Genomic DNA, 22,545 nt, shown 5'->3' on the forward strand with positions numbered 1-22,545 from the left:
TTTGAGAAAGAGCCCCACTAAAAGAGATGTTGTGGATCCACGCAGACCACAAACTGCCACAGTGAATTATATCACTATCAAAATAATACCAACCCATACCTAAAACTTGTTTTGTCAAATAACAAGATTCACACAAGCAGCATTTCCGAGGACAATATGCTTATTTGGTAATATAAACTCTTCAGTTTGTGTGCCTTTTAAATTTTGTGAATTAAAACATTCACACTGACTATATGCAGATAATTTGTGATGTCTTGTCTAACGAGGCGTTTCCACTGATAAATAAACTGAATTAGGGACTTGTGGGTGATTTTACTTGAGTTTTGGAACCCTTTTTTTCATCAAGTAGTACTACTATTTCACAACTCACACAAACACGCGCACACGGTGACACCCCGACGCACGCAAGTCCGCCTCATTGTTTGTTAACAGTCGATTCGGGGAACTTTAGCATCAGTTGTTCGTTATTAAAAACCCCGAAAGGAGGAAGTACTGAGTCAGAGTGCGTGGGAGGAGGAGGAGGAGGAGGAGATGAAGGTGGGCCTCCAGGGACTCCTCACCAGGAGAGGATCTCATAGTGCGCGACGCTGCGGCGCAGCTGGGAACCCGGTGACGCTCCTTGGGACCCGTTGGGACTCGCACGGCTCTGTCTGCAGGACTCGCGCTTCGCCCTCGGCACAAGTGGAGCAGCGCTCGGGGAGACGTCATGTCCGCGCAGGGCTTGCTGAGCAGCGTGTTCTCGTGCTCGCTGAGCCCCAAAACTCTCTCCAAACGGAGCCTCCGACAGACCAGGAGTTTGGACTCGACGCTGACGAGGCACTGCGGGACCGACGCGGAGGAGACGTCGCTGAAGGTCGGCGTCCCGGGAGGCTCGCGGCGGCCCGGCGGCTCGGCGGCGCAGGTGATTCCAGCTGCTGGATGTGGTGGTGGAGCGGAGGCGTGACGTCAGTGGCGATTCGGGGTTCGCGTGTGCGCGCGTTGTTGTTGGCGTTAAAACACAAAATGTGCAGGACTTTTGATGATGCGGATAATGCATTAATGACTGAGTCGCGAGTGTCTTTGACCTTTTAAAACGCTATTTTGTTTCCAAAATTTGGGACGTTGCAAAACTTACAAGGAGGTCGAACTTGAGCTCAGCGTAAAGCCCGCGTCCAGAATCCGGAAGTGACTGGAATTCCCTGAGGATGATGAAGCTAAAGACTTTGCAAGTCCCATTTAATGTCAAACCATAGGAGCCCCCACACACACACGTGCCATGACAAGTCTCTGTTTTCGCTTTGTGTGTGGACCGTTAACACAACAATGACTCATTCCTCTTGATGAAGTGGTGCTTGAAGCCTTCGCTTGTGCCAACCTGCTGCCAGGTGTGTCTGGAGAACATGGGGGAAAAAACGGGCACAATTGGCACGGGTCAAATACAAAGTTTATTTTCTCATACTATAATAGAAACTTTAAGGTGGGGTTCTGGGAAGCGAATATATTTCAAACAGTCTGGAAAGGGCTGTGTGGATTAAGAAATGTCCTGTGCAGTGAAGCTTTATACGTACAGCAAAACGCCATCTAATGACATATGATATCAGTCTACCAAAATCTGTGCAATGTGTATTAATTCATTAATTCCCAATGAGCCTGAAAACACCAATGGTCCGTACACCTCGGCAAAACAGTTCATTGTTTCCACTCAAAGTTATTCAGTATTATTTATTAGTTGCTTCAGAGATGAACATGCTGTGCAACAGACAGTAGCACTGCAGTAAATTCACAGTTTATTTTATACTAACCTTTCTTTGTCACCAAAGGAAACAAATCACCCAAGCGTTGATCATTAATGACGATGGGGTTTGTCTCTGTGAAGAGAAGCAGCATGCATTGGGAATCTATAGCTTTATAGTTAGAGGGTTGTAGTTCTCGCTAGTCTCCCAGGTTCATAATTTGAGCTGATTTGTGCTGCTGTAAAGTTGGTCCTCGTGGTGACACTGTGTTTTTTATATGTAACGGAAATATAGGGACTTGACATTTTAATAGGCGTGTAATAAATACCAGGTATCCGTTAGCTTTGACAGCCATCAACAACAACCCACATCCTACAGCCAGAGCCCTTAAAAATGCAATCACACTACATCTGAATGAAGAATATTAATATTGGAGACAGCTCTGTGTCATTAACGTGATTTAGGACTTTGGGGAGTGCTTGTGTGCACCATTATGCTCAGAGAGCTGCATTAAAGCCTGGTTTTTAAGAAGCATTGATCAAATGGTAAAAGTCACCCTCCACTATAGACGATAACCATGTACACATATTGAAAATCAGACACATAATGGCAATATTTTACTACTAATATCATACAGGGTACATGTAGAGAGTAGATCTTTACTACTGTGTAGCTCCAACATGCTGAAGAACTCCAGCCGGGGACTCACATGATCAGGCTGTCAGCTTAGACCGACAGTGAGGCGGCGCCTTGCTTGTCTTGTAACTCAGACTGTTCAGGCCTCTCTTTTTCAAATGCCATCCAGTTATTGTGCTGATGCAAAGAGTGAAACACAGCAACCACCGGTTATGTGCAAGACATACCTGGTGCCACAGCACCCTCAAGATGAGTCTATAATCCTGGGAATACATTGTAGTAATGTGTTTGGTCCTAGCGTATCAAGGTATTATATGTCTTGGATGCATATAATTCTCTTATTCTAAAAGCGATAACCGATGGCAGCTTGATCTCGGCATGAGAACACATCCTATCCCCTGTATGAAAAGCAGTGTCGCTTTGGTATTTTTGATCTACGGTACGAGGGGACCCAGTATTTTCCATAGGTGGAACATTGTTGTGCTCTTGTTAGCGTCGTACTCACCCGGGGTCTCGGTAGTTTGTGCTGCGATGGAACGCAGAGACATCTGGCTTACATGAAGAAGGCTTCCACTCTTATTTCTCACAGTAGAGCAGCATGACCTTATCCTGGCTACGGTCCCTCTGGCACATATTTCTTCCCACAGGAGACGGTCCGTTTGCAACCAAACCTGCTGACTTTACCCAGCAGCCCCACAGCATCCACCTTGTGTCTGATTTGGATGGTAAATTAATGCTTCACGTCAATTTATGATCCGCTTCTGGTCGAAATGGTATTCCCAGCCTCATCGGCAAGATGCCCGCACTGAACAAAATGATTTAGTCCTTATGAGAAACCAGCATGTGTCTCGACGCCAGGCGGAAAGTGTTGGCGTGCGGAATATTGTATAAAACACTTTTAGGACACAGAAGTGGTTTAATGAGTCAGGATCATTAGGGATTATGTTGGTTTTGAGACAGCTACAGAAACAGACAGGCATCCTTATAATATGCACTCAAGTTGATTATGTTTCACAAGCAAACTGTTTCACAGCAACCCGTAATCTGCATCCTGTGTACATGCCAGTATATTGCACAACAGAACTGATCTTAAATTGTTTTGGACCTCTTGCACTGCCATGATAGATGGCCGGACTGCTCCGCTGCAGGTCTGTTATGTTTTAATATCACTGGTGGAGCCCTTCTCTGATCCACATAAGTGCCTTGCATTGGATACAGTCATGTGGGGGATTAATTTATGCTGATTTCGCTTTTCATTTCGGGCTTATTTGGGACATGGATACGAAGAACGTGGGAGATTTTGGAAAATATTCCCCTTTGATTAAATCCCCTTTGTAAAAACCTAACTTTTAACAATTCAAATCTTGTCCATGGAAAATGGTGTTTTAAAAAAACAACCCCAGGCGGCGTGTAGTTTAATAAAAAGCACAACCCATCAGAGGAATTACTTTCTAAGTCACTCTAAATAGCCATCACAAATATTCAACTATGAAATATGTCCACATCTGCTCCGGGATGTCCAAGGAAGCCAGTAAGTTGCAGGGCCAGACGCGTCCTTTAGAGGTAGCCATTCATTATTCTGTTGCAGTAATGCAGTGTTCAAATAAAGGAACACATCACTAGAACCGTGAATAAGGTTCAACAGCAGGTAGATTGTTGTCATGTGCTCACTCATCATGTTTTAAGCAAAACTTTAATTTACAATTGTAAGTCTTATAAAACGGACATGTCTATTCACGTTGCTACATGCCGCATGTAACGTCAATGGGTCGTGTTCCACATATTTGAAATTCATATGTATGAAAATCTCTCTTAACCATTACCATGTTACTGGATTATGAATGTAATTCCGCATAAAGGATGTAATTTAGCTGTGCATTCTCATTTGAAATAAGGTGTCCCGTCATCGGCCCTTAAATATATTGGTGGCATCATTTGATGATCCAGAGAAAGAAAAGAACACCATGGAGGAGAGACGGCCTGAAGGAGAACGAGTGTGGAGCAAACGGAGAACTTCTCTCTGTAACAAAGCAGCTTCAATCTCATGCAAATCAAAGAGAAAAAAAATAAATTCCAGTGAGCTTTTGATATTGGTGCCACTGGTGGCTGAGGTCCATTTAGGGGCCTCAGTTGGTTGCGACAAGACAGTGACCGAGATGCCAATCGAGTCACAGTCTATCATCCAACCGGTGCTGATAGTAAGTAATAAGAGTCTTATTAGGCAGAGTAAGTGAAAAATGCACCATGCATGGATTATATAGTCAGACAGTAATGGCAGCAGATTTATTGATAAAACTACAGAATTCCAGAACTATAATGTCGTTCCTCAACAAGAGGAGAGGGAGTTTCCTCCCTCCGGTTGATGTCTTAGAAATTAAGATACTATATACTATTAATTTCCTCTGTCTGCTTGGAATTTCCTCTTCTATTCGTCTCAGGAGGAGCTTTGAGTGGCTTGAATGAGGTTGTTAGGCATGGAGACGGTAAACAGGAAGCGGCACATCCAACAGAAACAAACCATTTGGAAGGCGATGTTGGGTGGAGAAATCCTCGTTCAATCTAACGGCGCCTTCGGCTTCCCAAATGGTAAAGCTCAGCAATGAGCTGTCTGTAACAGGTACAAATGGTTTAACGTATAACATATTATTAATATGTGAGTAGCTTCATGTTTTATACATTTAGATACAGATAGCGGCCTCTGTGTCTTTAGATTTTAGAGAGGTCCAGTACAAAATAGTGTGCATGCCTCACCAGATATTGATATTGAACAGATAAAACTCAACAAATATTCTTAATCCTTCATGTAATTAAATCAGCTTGAATACAAATCCGGGGCACACGAGAAAACTCTTTGACAGCAGTGCAGCTTGGGTGCTTAAATGATCGTATAATTTATTGCAAGCAGACCAGCAGCTGTGTAAAGCTGCAGATGGGATTAAATACACATGCTGTCGACTACAATTTGCTTTTCAATTAGTAGACAAAACATTAATCCAGTTCTTCCTGTCCATATCTTTGTAAATGACTTTCTCCTTTGAAAGATTTGCCTCAATGCATTAGTATGCTCACTAGCATGGGATTTAAAGGATTAGTGTCACGGTGGTCTCTTTGGCACTGAAAAGACAAAGCTTCCGAATACATCGACAGAAAAGAGATACGCACTTTAATTGCAGCCTTGCGTTCAATCTCCAAATCTAAAACGTTCTGAGAAGAAAGTGGATTTTTAGAGCACAGGTCGTTGTCTTCTGCAAGTACCACAATCACAGCCCTGTACTCCCGCTCGACTCAAGGAACTATCGCGTTACGTGAATGCGATGGTTATCTGAACTCGTGCCCGACCGCCCTCGCCCCGCTGTGACACAACCCTTCCTCCCCGGCCTCTCCCGATCCACCGATCACAAGCAACATTTGGGCTTTTTTTTATTCCTCCGGACCGCGTCTGTCACCGTGATGCCGCAGAATCAGCGCGCGTTCTTTGCGTTCTTTGGGGATCCCGGCGCGTGAGCGCGCGGACCCGTGCTTTGCGTGGAGTCGTTTAGGGCTGAAGTCGCGTTCAGTGGTGGTCCGATAAGTTTGAAGGGCTGGAGGGGGGGTTAGAGGTGGGACACACACACACACACACATCGAGTCTCTGTGCGATGGGGGATCCAACTCTCCAGCGATGCGTCGCCCATCACGTGAGTACCCACTGCTGTCAGTGTGATACATAGTGTAGAAAAGTGGAGGGACAAACGGTTTTATTCCTCACATTAAAGGGTGATGTGAATTGGTGTATTTGTTTTGACAGTGATCGATGTATTTGGATTGAACCTCTCCCCGAGCAGCTCATCGGGATAGAAGGCCTTTTGCACACTATGTTCTCCATCAGTTCTCCTCCCCACTCCTCATACGCAGTGTGGGTCATAACCAACTGGTCTACAGTTTTTTCATTGTTGTTGACATTAAAAGTAAAATCGTATGCACCCCCGAATACTCATTAGAGCATATTTATGAGTTCAAATTAGTTATTTTATAGCAGGATGTGAGGATTGAATCAGTTTCTGGTCATTTGCAAGCAGTCAAGGACACGCCAATACAATTTGGGTTTTGGCATCTGTCTGAATTGTAGGAACTACCTTGCACGGTTCCTCTCATTGTGTTCCAGTCGGCACTCTCTAAAGCATTGTGTTACAACAAGGTCTTAAATTGAAGTTAGCACAAAGCCAAATGGCTGCGTGTGTGCACTTGCACAGCAGAGTGCTGAGATAAATTAGGAGTTGAAACATTTCAATAAGAATGCTGACTTTAATGCTGACTTTGTTACTACCGTATGAATGAATGATGAATACAAATCATTTTAGGCTATAAAGCACGGACTTATCACTGTGATCTTCAGGTCGGATAAGAAAATAACTTCATCAGTGACTGTTTGTGTAACAACGAGGAACATCTGAATTTCTTTCCTTCTCCCACAAATATAGAAAAGCTTATAAAAGTGTTTTTTTTTTTTAGTCATCCACAGCTTAAAATAAAATATATAATATTATTTAGGATTAATATGTAGAAATACTATTTTCACTCATGCATCTTTTGATAATTATGGTGAAAATAAATAGTGGATGAATAGGATTTAATATTGTACCAAAGTAACTGGACTCAACTTCTGGAGAGGATGAACAAATGATGATTATGGAAAAGCATGTTTAGTAAACTGTTTACCAAACTTTCATTGTGGGTATCCACTTTAAAAAAAACATGATGAACAATCTGGTCCCAACTCACAATAGTCTAAATAACATAATATCTATAAATAATGATAACAGCGTATTTCTGTGCCAATGAATATTACTGATTATTGACTTTTTACTGCCATTTTTACCTTTATATTATATTTAATACCTACGGTTTCAAAGAGATGAAAACTGGACAAATTGCATATATGTTTAACTTGACATTGAAAACCTAGAAGTCAAATACTTTATAAATGCTCTCTTTATATCAATAAAAACCGACATTATGTACCCAAGCCTTTCTTAATCAAGCCTTTCTCAATATATTTATGGTGAAAAGTAGGCTTCAATTATCATCACCATACTAACATTCAGGCTCCCGCGTGTTGCACGTATGTCCGCTGTGGATATAAAAGAAATTATGCTCAATTATTTCGCCACCCAATCTCCTACAACTCACCTTTGGGCCGTGAATCAGTGTCTGAGAATGACTGGCCAACTAATTCATGGAATTTCGCACAAAATTATAGTAGCTGTCATTTGAGAACGTCACTCTCCCGACAGAGGTGAACTGTGGGAACCAGCTCACTCGTCATCAGAACGGGGAAAGGTTTCCACTCCCAGAGAGTCACACAAGAGGAATGTCTGGACATGAGTAGATAATTGCAAACGTGACAATTTGGCAGTTTTACAGAGGTTTTGCAACACAAAGATTGACACACAGCAGAGACTGTCTCTGTTATTTCCTTATATTCTTGCATCCTGAGGATCTGTTGTCGCGCTTAAGTGATGAGGCAAAACCAGAGAAAAATAAAATAGGATTAACAGAAATTGCGACAGTTTCATCCTGTGTGCGTCCAGCACCCACCGTCCAATCCCCAAGCTTCTGTAGATTTATATTCTATTTGAGTTCATTAAAAGCCTTATTGCAAAGCAGTCGAAACATAAATTACATTACATGTCATTTAGCTGACGCTTTTATCCAAAGCGACTTACAATAAGTGCATTCAACCACAGGGGTACAAACTCAGAAGAACAAGAAAGTGCAATTTCCTCAAATAAGCCAAATTTGATATAGATAAGTGGCACTTTAAGTACAATTTAAGTGCTACAATTAGTTAGTCTTTTAGTGGAGGTAGAGTCTCTGCGGTCCTGGTGTCTTCAGAGAGCTCGTTCCACCATTTCGGAGCAAGGACAGCAAAGAGTCGGGATCTTGTGTGTTTTGCTCTCAGTGAGGAAGAGATAAATCATATTAAATGTAAGGCTATACATTAGTGCCTTACATTTAAGTATAGGGTGAGTTTGGTTTTGCTCTTTAGTCTAATAATAAATAAACCGTTGTTAATTTGTGATAAACATTTTAAGCAAAAGTTCATGTTGGACTGCTTTCATACCATGGAAGATCTTTGCACAATTAAAAAGCAGCACGATCATTGTGTGTAGGTAGTATAAAGACTCATTTAGATCTTAATTTGAAAAGGATTCCTGTTCAAAATAATATTCCTTTATAATATTTATTATTTGTCTATTTATTTGGCAGTGCCTGTCTGTTTGTGGTTGTTAATCTGATTCTTTACAGTTAACCTGCTCAGGAGGAGTTTATCCATACAACATGAATCTGGATCACGGGTTAGGTCACCATGGCAACCTGACAGGAAAACCTCGGTTAAACTCAAAGATCGCTGAGTGACACACTAACCTCCCTTCCTGATAAAGGCGCCATCTCTTTAGCTCAGAGGATATTGTCCTGCGTTCTTGTTTAACTTCAAAGGTCACTAGTGAGATAAAACTGAAACTAATACTTCCATCTAGTAAAATGGGAAAGATTTGCTATACTTTATTTTGCCATAGTATGAAACTGTGAATTCAGAATGAGGTTTCTGATTGTTGACAGGAAAAAAGAAGCATGTTGCAAGTCAGACTTTTGGAACTATTACTTTTTTTTATTAAAAATGAGTAATCAAACCAAAAAGTAACCGTAGTATATATTCTATGGACAGCAAACCAAACATATCTGCTGTAGTTATATATTTTACACTAACACCCTTTTTCTAGCCATTACAGTATGTGCCCTTCACTAAATCCAACAACTCTCCTCTAATAAAAAACATCCATTGCTGATTATTCGATGATTATTCGCCACTTGGTTCCCAAATGCAGAAATGCTGCAGGCCAGTGACCGCTGTCTTTGCACAGAAGGCATTAGGCCAAAGAAAACCTGCACGTCTTATCACGTTTTCTGTACTCTGTCATACTGTATTTGCACTAGAGAACAGTACGCTACTGTCGCACGGCCCTAATTCTCATTTAATGTGCATGAGCCAATCCTGTATAAGCCTTATCCTGATAATGAGTGACTAAGCCTCTTTGGAACATGGCTCATATGATTGGCTTGACCGTACTGGATCAAAGCGCCGTAATCTCCAGCATTGAGATGCTCAAAGGTTGAGGCTTTCAGACCAGATTATTTGTCCCCTCATTACCACAGTAAGGAATCTTCAGAACGTCTTTGCAATGTTTACTACAGGGTTTATTTCATAAAAATGTTTTTAATTTAGACCACAAATGATCCATTAATCTGTGGATAACCTATGCAGTTTCACTTTATTGAGCGGTGCAGGGACATAATTCAGATGAGGCATTTAGCATTCAGGAGCTTGTGATATAGCGATTGCATTATTAATAAGTAATGTTCTTGCTACTTGTAAAATAGGATCATCTGTGTACTTGCTCCTTGCTCTGATAAGGCGGCGGGCCCCATTCTGGGAACAGAGGTTCTGGTGGAAACGGTTACCAGCGTCGACAACTCGCGGTCCTCGTTTCTACAATCAGAAAATGAAGAAACATGTCAGAATACGTTATTCAAAAAGTACTGCTGAATGCTGCAAGCGAGCATCAAGTAGTTCATATCATTTGGACATTTTGGTCAGTTTTTGTCACGGCAAAAGTATTTTGTCAGTTCACACAAAAGGAAAAATGATGAAGGTGACAGCAAGGGTACATGTACCTGACGTGTGTGTTTGTGTGCGTTTGTGTCTCCTCAGGGTGACTTCACCTGGAACAGCGTATCGGGACGTAACGTTGGCCTGAAGCCCGTCCCTCTGCAAAGCCTCTCAGAGTTGGAGAGGGTTCGTCTCCAGGACGTGGCCTTCAGACGATTGCTGCGGGACGGGGACCCGGGCTGCCCCATCACAATCCCTAAATGTATTACTAGTCCCCGTTCCCTATTGGTCCAGTTGTTCTGTGTTCTGTCATAAGCAACGTGTCTTCTGTAGCACATGCAAACTAGATAAACAACGACAAAGTGTTTTTCTCTCTGTTTATTTTACATGAGAAGGTGTATTTCCTTCATGTGCTCCCTATATATTGCAAAACATTCTCGGGGCTTAATAGATTTCGTGCAGTGAGATTGTCTTCCTTAAACATTCTGTAATGACGTATGCTATGTTTATTTATTCAGGAATTAGTCTGTCATTCTGGTTGCGGCACATTCTATACGTTGTTGACATATAACACAAACTACATCGTCAAACCAAAATCGTGTTTTAAAAAGGTATGATATCATTGTACATGCTAAAGTGGTGCCAAAGTGAGGTACACATCTGTAAGGGTCATACATTCCGGATGTCATGTCAAGTGGAGCATATTAACTTTAGTCCTTTCTTCTTTTTTTTCACTTTTCAGATGGCCACAAGCACAAGAAGTTACTGAGGCGGAAGTTAGATTCATTATCTAAGGAGAAGAGTAAAGACAAAGGTATAGTGGGATATAACGGATACACTCCCTACTGTGAGGGGAATCGAAGTGCTCCCCATTGGAAATTGCATTTAGATAAGAATATCTAACCCCCACTTAGTTATATTATTGTTCGCCTTTCCAAACCAGTGAAGACAAACAGCTGCTTTTAGGTCTGTGGGAGAGTCCTGTCAGTTTATCCCCCTCCACTTTCTAATCTGGTCTGCCTCGCCAGACCCAAGAAGACACACTCTGTGATCCCCTTTGGCTGAAGCCGTACTGACTCACTGAAGCAGACACGCTCAGCTGCGGAGCGATCCGAATCTGCAGTACGGTAAAGAAGTCTCACGGGGAGCCGTGATCTTCCGCCCCCGCGCCGCCCCGCCCGCCGCAACAATCTGGCAGCAAAGGGATGTTTTCTGTCAGCCGGGCAGTCCGGGGAAATAACAAAAACAATCTTAAGTGGTGGCTCATTCATTACAGCCTGTCCTCCAGCACGGCCAGCCCCCGCTTTCCTCCTCTCCTCTTTCCTCCTTTCCCCTTCTGTTTACAGAGGCACTTCACAAAGTATGCGCTCCGAGACTGTGAATACTGCTCTGCAGACTACGGTTCGAGGCTTTTTATTCTTACTTTCACATTTTGACAGGCGCTCAACGCTTGTTTGTCAAATATTTCTATCGCATTCCCCCTCAACCCCTTGAATATGAACAGAACAATAAACGGCAGCACTTAAAAAGGCGAAACTATTGAACGCAGAGATAAGTTACTGGTGCTCTGTGCAGGAAATCTAAGCCCCCGAAGGCTGACATCCACAACGTGCCGACGTGACTGACACGTCTCTTATCTAACTCGACATCTCCCAGTGGAGCCAACGAGATGAACTTTTAAAGTCTGCCCTTTCTCCTCACACAGAGACAGTGCCCCAGGCGTTCGGCATCCCTCTGTTGCAGGTCATATCCAACGACCGCGCGCGCAAGCAGCGTCACGACCCCCCGCGGGGGGAGCAGGGCGAGTTGACGCTGTCCTTCCTCAACTTCAACTACAGCTTCAGAAGGGGCAACAAGGAGCTGTCCAGCAGCGGCTCGTCCCTCAGCTCCACCTCGGAGACCCCCAATGAGTCCCCTCGGCTCGGCACAGCGGACGCAGCCCCGCGGACACGCAGGCGGGTAGGCGTCCCCCCCCCCCCCCCTGAATCTGTCACATTACACTGGCGCATGTAATTCGTCAGGGGATTTGTGACATTTTTCTTTCTTTTTCTTTCGTTCAGAGGGTGGCACTACGCTTGTATCGCCTATTAAAAAGTGTGTGGTTGTCGCCCATCTGCTTGACAGGGTGGCGTATCAGTGGATTGCATCACTGACCTTGATGATAACCAGTCTCGGCTCTTGGAGGCCCTTCAGCTCTCTCTGCCGGCGGAGGCGGCCGGCAACAGGGAGAAGCGACGAGACAAGAAACTCAGCCTCAACCCCATTTACAGGCAGGTGCCCAGGGTGGTGGATCTGTGCTGCCGACACCTGGAACAATACGGTACGCATCATCAAAGTTGAACATTAACAGGACCGTGCGTAGTACATGGTGTGGAAAATAGCCACTCTCTCTGTGGAAGGACATGACTCAAAGTATGTGATGCTTACAGGCCTGCAGACGGTTGGAATTTTCCGTGTTGGAAGTTCCAAGAAGAGGGCGCGACAGGTACAATTTCATTTGCTGTAACCGACATTTTGATTTAGATTAAATCAACCCAGTCTCACAGCAAAACGTGTAGTAGCTACGTTGTGGAACGTGGTATTCTCGCGCTTTATCCCCAAAATCGTGACAATACCACGTTTTATTTCGGCCCGTTCATTTACATTGCCTTGCAACTACGTCACTAGAAACTAATAAACGGAAGGTCTTCTACATTCTCTGATAGAAGATTATGAAAATATAACGCATACTTCTCGCTAGAAATGCCATCGAAATGCATACAAATGCTGATGCCTTCTTAAAATATTGTGTTTTTCACACATAATAGACAGTCCGCCGTTTTCTTTTTTTAGCTGAGGGGAAGTTGATCATCACGTGACCTAGTTGCAACTAAAACGTTGTATTGTCACTTTCTCGTGAGAATACCGCGTTCCATAACGTAGCTAGTACACGTTTTGCTGTGAGACTGGGTTGATTAAATTGTGTCAACTACGGGCAACGATTTTCTGTAATAATTATCAAAATCTTTCATCCAGCTGCGCAAGGATTTTGACCAGGGCTGGGAGGTGCATTTGGATGAGGATCAAAGCGTCCATGATGTAGCTGCGTTGCTTAAAGAGTTCCTCAGAGACATGCCTGACCCGCTGCTAACAAGAGAACTCTACACGGCCTTCATCAACACAATGTGTGAGGAGCAAACCCCCCCCCCCCCCCAAAAAAAAAGCAGTTTGCAGTTTTGATAGAGTTCCCAGTTGTGTGGCTGTTCTTTTTTCATCAATGTGTTTGCGTTTTTCTTCTGCAGTGCTGGAGGATTCGGACCAAGACAGCGCCATCCAGCTCCTGATGTTTCTGCTTCCTCCCTGTAACAGCGACACGCTGCAGCGCCTCCTGCGCCTGCTGTCCACAGTGGCCGCGCACGCCGACGACACCTTCACAAAGGACGGGGAGAGGGTAAAGAAATTGCACATCCCCACGTAAAAGAACTGCTCATTCGGTTCCAGCTAATGTGATGGAGATAGACCCAGTCTGAATTCAGTAATCACAGGCTCCTGCAGCCTCTTTATTTGAGGAACATTGCTGTGAGTGCCAAAGCGCGGCGACTTATGCACGATGATCCATCGTGGGTTTCTGGATGGAATGAAGCACAACCAACAAATACAAAACAACACTGCAGCTGTGCTTCTACATACATTTGACTGTTTCGTCATCCCTCCACAGTTTGTGTAAACCAAAAGTAGTGTAAGTTATGTGCAACCACTCGTTTAAAAAGCTAATTACAATATTTGCACCAACCGAAGAGAAGAAATTTCGCAGTTCGCAGTGGAGAGGATTTTTTTCCCCCACGGATCTGAAACCAGCTTATTCTTGGCATCGCTCCCTCGAGCGCGTATACTGCCACGGAGAACAAGTGGTCTGATTGTCAAAGAAGAGCCAGCCGCACATTCCCAACGTTTCAAGGACGACGAGGGTCCGACCACGACAAAAGACTCTGAAACGAAAGTACTCTGTGTAAAAGGTTTCACTCCGGTGTGCAGGCCCGTGGGCAGATTCAAAAAAGATCAAGGCTAAATTTAGATACTGTTACGTCTCGAAAATATATCTTGGGAATGCAGCGGTCAAATTATGTAATCACATTAGAAAATGTTCCTTGGGCGTGAGATATTTACTAGTGTTTGTCAATGTGTGACTGTCCATACAAATGAATTCTGCCCTCGGTTTTGTGTAGATCACAGGAAACAAGATGACATCACTCAATCTGGCAACCATCTTTGGACCCAACCTCTTGCACAAGCAAAAAAACTCCGACAAAGAGTTTGCGGTCCAGAGTTTTGCCCGTGCGGAGGAGAGCTCAGCCGTCATCAGCGTGGTCCAAAGGATGATCAATACATATGATAACCTTTTCATGGTGAGCCACCCTTACTGCAAAACAAAGGCATCCTAAGAAGCTGAAGACAGCCATGGGATTACTCACGTATTCTCCAGAGCTTAACCAAAGGAAATGTAAACATCAGCTTTCTGCGTTCTGAGACGAAGAAAATATAATATTAATATAAAAGAATATTTAGTGGATATTCTTAGTGCGTGGGAAGTAAGATGCCTCACCGGATAAGTCAATAACTGGCATTCCTGCTTCTGCTTGCTTTATAGACCGCGATCGGGCGCGAGGGCAAGATCTTCATCTGTTATCGTTTCTGCTTTTTTTTGTTACCACAAAATTAAGTTCAGATGCACTTAGTTGAAGAGTCTGAAAACAATCTTTTTAGAGCGCCAGAGGGCAAAAAAAGCCCATCACACATTTGCTCTGCGTCGTTAGTTCCGCCTTTCTTTACGGATGTTAATTGTTTTCACTTCAACACAAACATGATGTGTTTTTTTTATCTTCTGTGGTGATACAGTACTACTTTCATGAGTATCTAGTCGCATTGTGTACACTCACCCAGGATAAACCAAATAAACTGGGAAGTCAATAATCTGTTTTGGGTTCAATAGAGTAGTTCATAGCAGTGAAATGTGATAAATATAGATAAAGATAAAGTAGAGTAATAGATAAAGTTTTTGAAATGTTGCTCTCTCCTAGGTTCCTGCTGACATTCAGAACGAGGTGCTAATGAGTGTGCAAGAAACTGACCCTGATGTTGTGGATTACTTACTGCGAAGGAAGGCCTCTCAGGACTTGTGAGTTTCCACCTTCCTCTCGCTCTTTCTATCCCCGAGCCTCCAAATCATTGAGATGTATGACATTATCCCCCCTACGTGACGATGACGGCATTACATGTTGCCTGTCTCCGCAGTGAGCCAGGCCTCCTCGGTGCAGGGGATCCCTTCTCTCCGACTGAGCGATGCGTATCCAACGACTCCATCGAAGCGTCTAGTGGAGAGGTGTCTCCGTACGATAACAACTCTCCCGTCCTGTCTGATCGACTGCTGTGTAAATACCCCGAAGATAGCGGCCTCTCAGAAAGGGACCCCAGACTTTCTGGGCAGTTCAAACTCAGCAGCCGTAGTAAAGACGGATCCGGCAGCGCCTCTCCTACACTTTCTACAGATAAAGGTGAACTACCTTCTTTTGCAAAATGTACTTTAGGTATTAAAAAAAAAGAAGAAAAATTGTGTTTCTTGCTGATATATATTTATATATATAAAGAATTGTGGAATTCAGTTATCACTCATGTAAATACGGCGGCGGTGTGACACGTAAAATGTACATAGTTGGGCTCCGAAAAAAGAAAACGTATAGTAGAAACCGAATTATTGAAACTGCTATTGTGACCATTTTCTCTTCCTATCAGAGGCCTCAACTGACAATTTCTGGGACACCTGGCACGAACTATTCAGCAAGGACTTTACGGGCCATCATCTTACTGGTATATAAATGTTTTGTACATGTTGCTGCAGATGGTTCCGAGCTGTGTAAATGGATGCTGCATGTTAACCAATGGTTTCCCGCAGGCTCCCTCGGGGACGTGTCGGAATGTGAGTCTGACGGATCTTCAGAGGGGCTGAGCAGTCACCAAGGTAACAACAAGCTGCCCGTCAGACAGTCACAAACCCCATTGGGCGTAATGGAAATAAGGCCACACCCCTCGGTGACTCGCAGCTGCAGTGGTCCTCACGACCAGAGAGGACAGAGACCACCCACGTCATTACCTCAGGGGTCGAGCAGCCAATCAGCAGCCTTCAGCTCCGAAAGCCCGGCAGAAAAGACGAGAGCCTGCGCATCGATTAAGGTCGGGGCGGACGGTGTGTCTCGACCTCGCTGCTCTGGGCGGCTGAGGGAGACCCACATGTCTCGGTCCACGCCCTCTCTCTTCTCTCATCAGCCCGACGCACAAACCCAGCAGCAGCAGCAGCAGCAGCAAAGCCCCGCCCCTCAGGCCGCAGGTAGCGCAGACGCCTCGGGGCCCGGACTACAAAAGCGCCTCGGTACACCGAACTGGCAGACGGAGAGGTGGCATATATGGAATATACTGTCAAAAGACAATGCAGACGCTCTGCCCGAGACGTTGGTTTGATGCACCCTGTGACTGTGTTGAACAACGTGGTCAAGGGGTCATTCTCCTGTCACAGCAGCAGTCGACGAAAATGCCGCCGTTGGTCCGTATATGCAGTGTTAGCTAATGTGTCTCATTGATGGACAGATGGGCCTTTCATTGACCACCACTTAAGATGGTGGTGATATTGCTGTTATTTTTTCAAAGGCGCTTGTGTAAGTGTTTATATATTCATATTAATGTGTCATCATTACATAAATTATATTTTTTTTGTGTATATTTGAATGAGTTGTCGCCATCAACGCAGAGATTATTTGAAATACAATCATGAAAAACTTCTATTTACACCTGACATATTGTCACAATTAGACTTGAAAGGTATTCATTTGAAACATGAATGTCTTTAAGCTGAATGTAACTCTATTATGCCTATATTGTCATATTGCTTTAAATGTGTACCGTATAAGGTACCTTGGCTTCTTTTAAGATTTAGTTTTATTCAGTTTAAATCCAACTATAAACTACTTGTAGAAATGCTGCTGCAATTTCAGATTTTGTATATCATCCAAAGTTTTGACACAAATTATACGCGTAGGAAGTTGGCTGCATGGAGTTTATTTCTGTGGTATGGTGTGAGACCATCCTATTGTAACATAATGGGATAAGTGATTGCAAAGTGGTGGAGGTCAGGACATACATTTTTTTGTAAGATTGTTTAATATTCAGTGAGGCATCTCTTCCCTTGAGGGTTAGTTGTCGTAATCTTTTTGCCCATTGCCATGTAATTACCCATATCTTACAAGTTGATCTCAAATCGTCCACAGCCACAAACTAACTAATCAACAATGTAGAAAAGGATGTAAAAGTAATCAGGGTGCATATTGAATACCTATAACAACTGTGTGTTCTGATGCATGGGAACATAAGAATTTGATCTTTTCACATAGAATCTAATTCAGAAATTTACATGAAGTTAAATTAAATGTTTACTTAGAAAATTGTTTTACAGTCAAACACTTGAAATGATGAAGGCACTTGCAAATGACACAGATCTCATGGAGTCTAGTCATAAAACATTGAAACAATTACCTGAAATGGCCACAAGAGGGAAGTATGAGACCAGGAAATGGTTTTCAATTTCCTTTTCTTCCCCTAATTGTAATGCAATGTGGGTATGCACTGGGTTTTAATGACTCATTACACACTGAAAAGCTATTAGTTCAGTTTCTTTCTTAGTGGACCCTATGATCGGGATGTCGGGGATTACATGTGTTATGGACGATTGCTTTTTACGTAAAGATCTAATCTTTCACTCTTGTCTCTCTAGTGAAGAGTACCTCTTTTATCAGCAGCAATCTTGCTCCATATGAATAAAAAAAGAGAGATCTGAGCGGAGACGATAACAATAACATTTGGCATTTTATACTACTGGAATTGCAAGAAGTGCCCACAGAAGTATGCAATTATGCAGGAAATGGCCACTATTGAAATGTGGCACAGATTACCGGTGGTGTATAACAATCTGCGAATGCCGTTTTGAGGAAACAACAGTATTTTAATTTGCCCTAAAGTGTTGTAACTGATTGAATTCAAGACATTGCGTTTATAGGTTTGTGTTTTAAAGTAAGGACTCCCAATATGTTTTGACAATAGGCATCATCTCCCTGATAATAAACACTTCCCTTGTTAAGAAAAGCCTGGAGATTTGCTCAGCACAGAGGCATGTGGCTGAACCTCCTAGGCCGTATCTGGCTGCACACGTGTGCGCCAAGCTGCATTTGGCCAGCACACAATCCCGTTCTGACCGAAGAGACAGAACAGGCTGTCTGGTTGTGTTTTACAGAACACGTGTCGTTTTCCTACCCTTCTGCATCTGCACTGCAAATGCAAAATTGCAGTTTGCATTCAGTATCCCACTGAAAGCAGCATTGAGAAACAAAAAAAGAAACGGCCTGGAGATGATTGCCCCCCCCCCCCCCCCCTTAATTTTTGACCTGCCTCCCAAAAGCAAAACAATCAAGATCAAAGATTTAATTTCACATGTTATCTCTGCAGCATTGGAGGATGTAAGTAGATCCTCTGGCAGAGAGCAGCGGCTGTTCCCGACAGGGAGTCCGTCCTGTCTGAGTCTGCTCGCTGGCATCAGGAGCAGCTGCAGGGAGGACAGAGGAAGGTCACAACGAAAGTGAGGCTGAATGTCCAGAAACCGGGGAGCGCTGCCCCTCGGTGTTTCAAGGTCGAGATGGAAACACAAATCTCTGCAAAGGACAAAATGGGGCTGAGTGAGAGCTCATTTAGCTGTCGGTTATGCCACATGGCACTTTGAAAGCATCAGTCTATTTCCGTTATTTTGGGTAGCAACTCTGAGCTGCTTAATGTGGTGATCTGATGTATACTGTCATCTTAAGTGCTGAAGGATTTGCTCCATGGCTTTAACTTGTATTCAACATTTTCTTTAACAAGTCAAACACAATCGCTGCATTAGTGTTGTGTGTCGCATTTAGATTTCCAAAAGCTTAGACAATAATCCATTACACACTGATTAATGATTGCACTTTTGCTCCGTTGTATGTGCAAATGTGCATCCAAGGCCTATAGTAGTGAAGGACAGCGTGTCCATGACGAGTGTGCACAATGGCCATTATTTCATGGAAGATATTTCAGAAGAACGTTCAACATTTTATAAACAATAACATGCCGAGTGTTTCACTGATGAGACAAGAATAAGTTGGTGCAATTTTTGACCATATTTAACCCTTCCCTTCTATTCGTTGGAAGGTGTTGAAGAAAAACCGCTGTGAAGAAAATCTACTCTGATTTGATCAATGTTTCTCCCTTATAAAAAGGTGATCGTATTGTCCCCAAACGTGTTGCATTTCGATGTTTGTGTTCAACTGATCGGTATGCAAGAAGGCTATGAAACAGAGTGTGTCATTGTTCTGCCCTTATTACACCGTGACTTTTAGTGCTCAAGTTGCCAGCAATGTTCCCCCTTCCCTCCTTGAGTCCACACGGTTCAGAGATGGATGTGGGAGGCAGGCTCAATCAACCTACAAACTTGCGCAACAAACACATTATGCTGCAGAAGCAATGACTCCCATGTATCTCCCATTCAACTGAATTTAAGCATCCAGATGTTTTCCATCGAAGCTGGTTGTTATCAAGCGTATTTTACGGGGCAGCTATGAACACATACAGATGCTTTCATTTTGTACATTTCGCATGTCTGTGTGCGTGTGTTGTCTGTGAATGGGTTTCCTGTTGTGTTCGGATAAGGGTGTCAAGTTTGAAAATGTCCACTTTGCAACTGATAAGAGACTGAACTTACATGGAAAACTTGTTCCATAGTTTAAATATATTTCAAGTTGTTGATTTCTTGGAGAGAACATTAGCGCGCTGCGGGCAATTTTTGTTAAAATTCCCCTCTGAACGCTGACGGCAAGAGAAACACGTAGCATCAAACATGTTATCATGCTGGTTTTCAGCTTCAAAGAAAGTGCCAGCAGTTAATACTTAAGTAGAGGATCGAACTAGGTAATTATCACAGAGTGAAAGGCGGCCTTATGCACTCAAAATGCAAACACACAAACTCTTTGGCAGCACGACTGTGTTCCCATGAGAGAGGAAAGGTTTTTATCAGCAAACGAAAAATGTCACACCATTGTTCCAAGGAAGTCAGTGAGCAGCACTAGAAGTTCCCTCTGAACATTCTCCTCTCCAATCTCCTGCTGGCAGATGTTCCCCTCCAGCTATCTCTGTTTGGCCTTAATTCCCTTCTTAATAGAACAGAAATGCTTTCAGAAAAACGCTGATTTAGCAGATTCACATAATACGCCGCATCATACTTCTCCATTCTCTCTTCTCTTAAGGTTTTACCCAACAGATGAAGGGAGATTTTCATTAGTAGTGATATTTGTATATTATAGGTAGCCATAGCAACCACAAATAATGAGCAAAGCAGGCAGTCACACACCCACACAAGAAACCGTGTAGTTCTAGTTCTTAGCTCTACATGAGCCCCTCCCTCTCCTGTGTGTCAGCCTCAGATAACTTTTAAAAAAGCTAATTAAAATCATAAAAAAAAACTGTTTTTAAAGTGCCATCTGTAATTTATACTTTAATTAAAAAGCAATGAATAGTAATCAAGCTAGTAGTTACAGTAGCCCAACCATTTGGACACCAAACACAGTTAAAAAGTGTTGAAAACATTCCTGTGTAATTATCAACCATTACATCTTTAGATTTTCAGAAGTTCACACAAGCTTCACACGAGCGCAGGTTTCAAAAGCTGCCTTTTCTTAACCGAATGTAACTTTGCAGAGGTCAAACACAAGAGCACAGCAGCGAACACTCACAGGGTTTGCATGAATAACCAACAAACACCAATTGTTTTGGTTTGTTGATTTCATCGTTATTTGACTTTGAATGGATGTCCTCGTTCCATTTCCGGCACCAAGAGCATGAAATTACAAAAACAGAATTGAGTGCATGCTTCAGAAGTGACGGTGCTGTGGCCTTCTGGGATTTTTCTAAAGCTTTTTTCTCCGTCTTTGTGTTCAGAGAAGAACAAATTGCCAAACAATTTCGTCTGCAGTCGGCTACACATTTGTTGTGATCTTCAAAGCAAATGATTGGGAAATGTTCCACTGTATCATAAATCTCACACTGGCCGACTCAATTCTGTATGAAAAGTTAAATGCAAAGCATAGATGCATCATTGTTTTTGTATCTCATTCACATCAGTATCCTCTCTCATATTGTTATCATAATCATTTTGGACACATACATTTCAGACTACTGGCCCTTAGTGGCACATTATTTGATGATGCAGATTTGTAGTTAATGCGTCAAAGTTCTGCACACCCAAACCTTTCAGTCCGACCCATCAAACATCTGCTGCTGGTCGATGGTGGGGGTTTGCTATGCGGGAAATGTGCTGTCATCAAACCGCATCTTAATGAATCATGCTGTCAAGGTGTAATCATCCCACCATAACAGGTGTGGAAAAAGTCCCCCGAGTCCCTCCTTGTTTTTCTTATGATATGTAGACAGCAACTTTCCCTATACTTTAGATTAAAGCTATGTTAAAAAGGTAGTGACTATCTATCTAATGATCAGCTATCGGAATAATTCAAACACTGATGCTGAACAAAAGTGCAACACCAGTGCACTTCTGTGTGAACCGTCTTTAATGTGGCCCTTTAATATAGGGACAGAAAAACTGCTACCAGCGAGGTTCACTCTGATTCGACATCCAGTGCAAGTAAGTTGATTTAATCTATTTCTACATCTCTCCAATCCATTTTTAGGGTTAGATTTCAGTGCTTGCTAATGCTTGCCCGGACACGGAACTCAAACGCCTCGCCCCATAAATGATTATGTCCGTGCAATCTTTCCAACACGGTGACTAGTACAGCCTCACATAAGTTATTCTGACACACAGACACAATAAATCTTCATATATAACCGTTTTATTTCATTAGGGATGAAAAAGAGGGAATTCCTCAGTAAAATTTTTGGTAACCTTGACTTTTTTTCACTCCAGGAATGAACACCCAATTCGTTAAAAAATGATCTCATTATTGCAAGTATGGAATAGTGTTTTCACGCTGACTCATCCATCTCGCAAGATGAATTCTCATTAGGGTGGAGAAAACCAATTCTCTCTTGTTTAATTCGTCTTTACTCAGTGGAGTAACTGAACGCCTGGTAACTTAGTGGAGTAACTGAATGCCTGGTAACTTAGTGGAGTAACAGAACGTCTGGTAACTCAATGGAGTAACATAATGCCTGGTAACTTAGTGGAGTAACTGAACGCCTGGTAGCTCAGTGGAGTAACATAATGCCTGGTAACTTAGTGGAGTAACTGAACGCCTGGTAGCTCAATGGAGTAACATAATGCCTGGTAACTTAGTGGAGTAACTGAATGCCTGGTAACTTAGTGGAGTAACTGAATGCCTGGTAACTTAGTGGAGTAACTGAACGCCGGGTAGCTCAATGGAGTAACAGAACGCCTGGTAACTCAATGGAGTAACATAATGCCTGGTAACTCAGTGGAGTAACTGAACGCCTGGT

General features: G+C 43.0%; 1 protein-coding gene across 2 annotated transcripts; it reads left to right on the forward strand.

The window, feature by feature from the left end:
* The first annotated feature begins 455 nt into the window (after positions 1-455).
* LOC120833813 (rho GTPase-activating protein 6) lies at positions 456-17,463 on the forward strand. Of its 2 annotated transcripts, none has more exons than XM_040201333.2 (13): positions 456-901; positions 10,102-10,261; positions 10,742-10,813; positions 11,705-11,958; positions 12,124-12,319; positions 12,429-12,484; positions 13,015-13,165; positions 13,281-13,429; positions 14,205-14,384; positions 15,057-15,154; positions 15,271-15,530; positions 15,769-15,843; positions 15,929-17,463. In XM_040201333.2, the coding sequence occupies exons 1-13, from the start codon at positions 707-709 to the stop codon at positions 16,489-16,491; spliced, it is 2,409 nt and encodes an 802-aa protein (XP_040057267.2). In that variant the 5' UTR covers positions 456-706; the 3' UTR covers positions 16,492-17,463. The 2 variants fall into 2 exon arrangements, with proteins under 2 accessions (XP_040057267.2, XP_040057268.2); XM_040201334.2 differs by lacking the exon at positions 456-901 and adding an exon at positions 5,662-6,025.
* The last annotated feature ends 5,082 nt before the right edge of the window (positions 17,464-22,545 follow it).

The sequence above is a fragment of the Gasterosteus aculeatus genome, chromosome 16 (assembly GCF_964276395.1).
Source record: "Gasterosteus aculeatus chromosome 16, fGasAcu3.hap1.1, whole genome shotgun sequence".
Taxonomy (NCBI): Eukaryota; Metazoa; Chordata; class Actinopteri; order Perciformes; family Gasterosteidae; genus Gasterosteus; species Gasterosteus aculeatus.

What these genes read in the sequence shown, in the direction of transcription:
- LOC120833813 (XM_040201333.2), top strand. Translation starts at nt 707, where the DNA reads ATGTCCGCGCAGGGCTTGCTGAGCAGCGTGTTCTCGTGCTCGCTGAGC. An exon ending in CCGGCGGCTCGGCGGCGCAG is followed by an intron (nt 902 to 10,101) that starts GTGATTCCAGCT and finishes GTGTCTCCTCAG; the next exon opens with GGTGACTTCACCTGGAACAG. An exon ending in TACGGGCCATCATCTTACTG is followed by an intron (nt 15,844 to 15,928) that starts GTATATAAATGT and finishes GGTTTCCCGCAG; the next exon opens with GCTCCCTCGGGGACGTGTCG.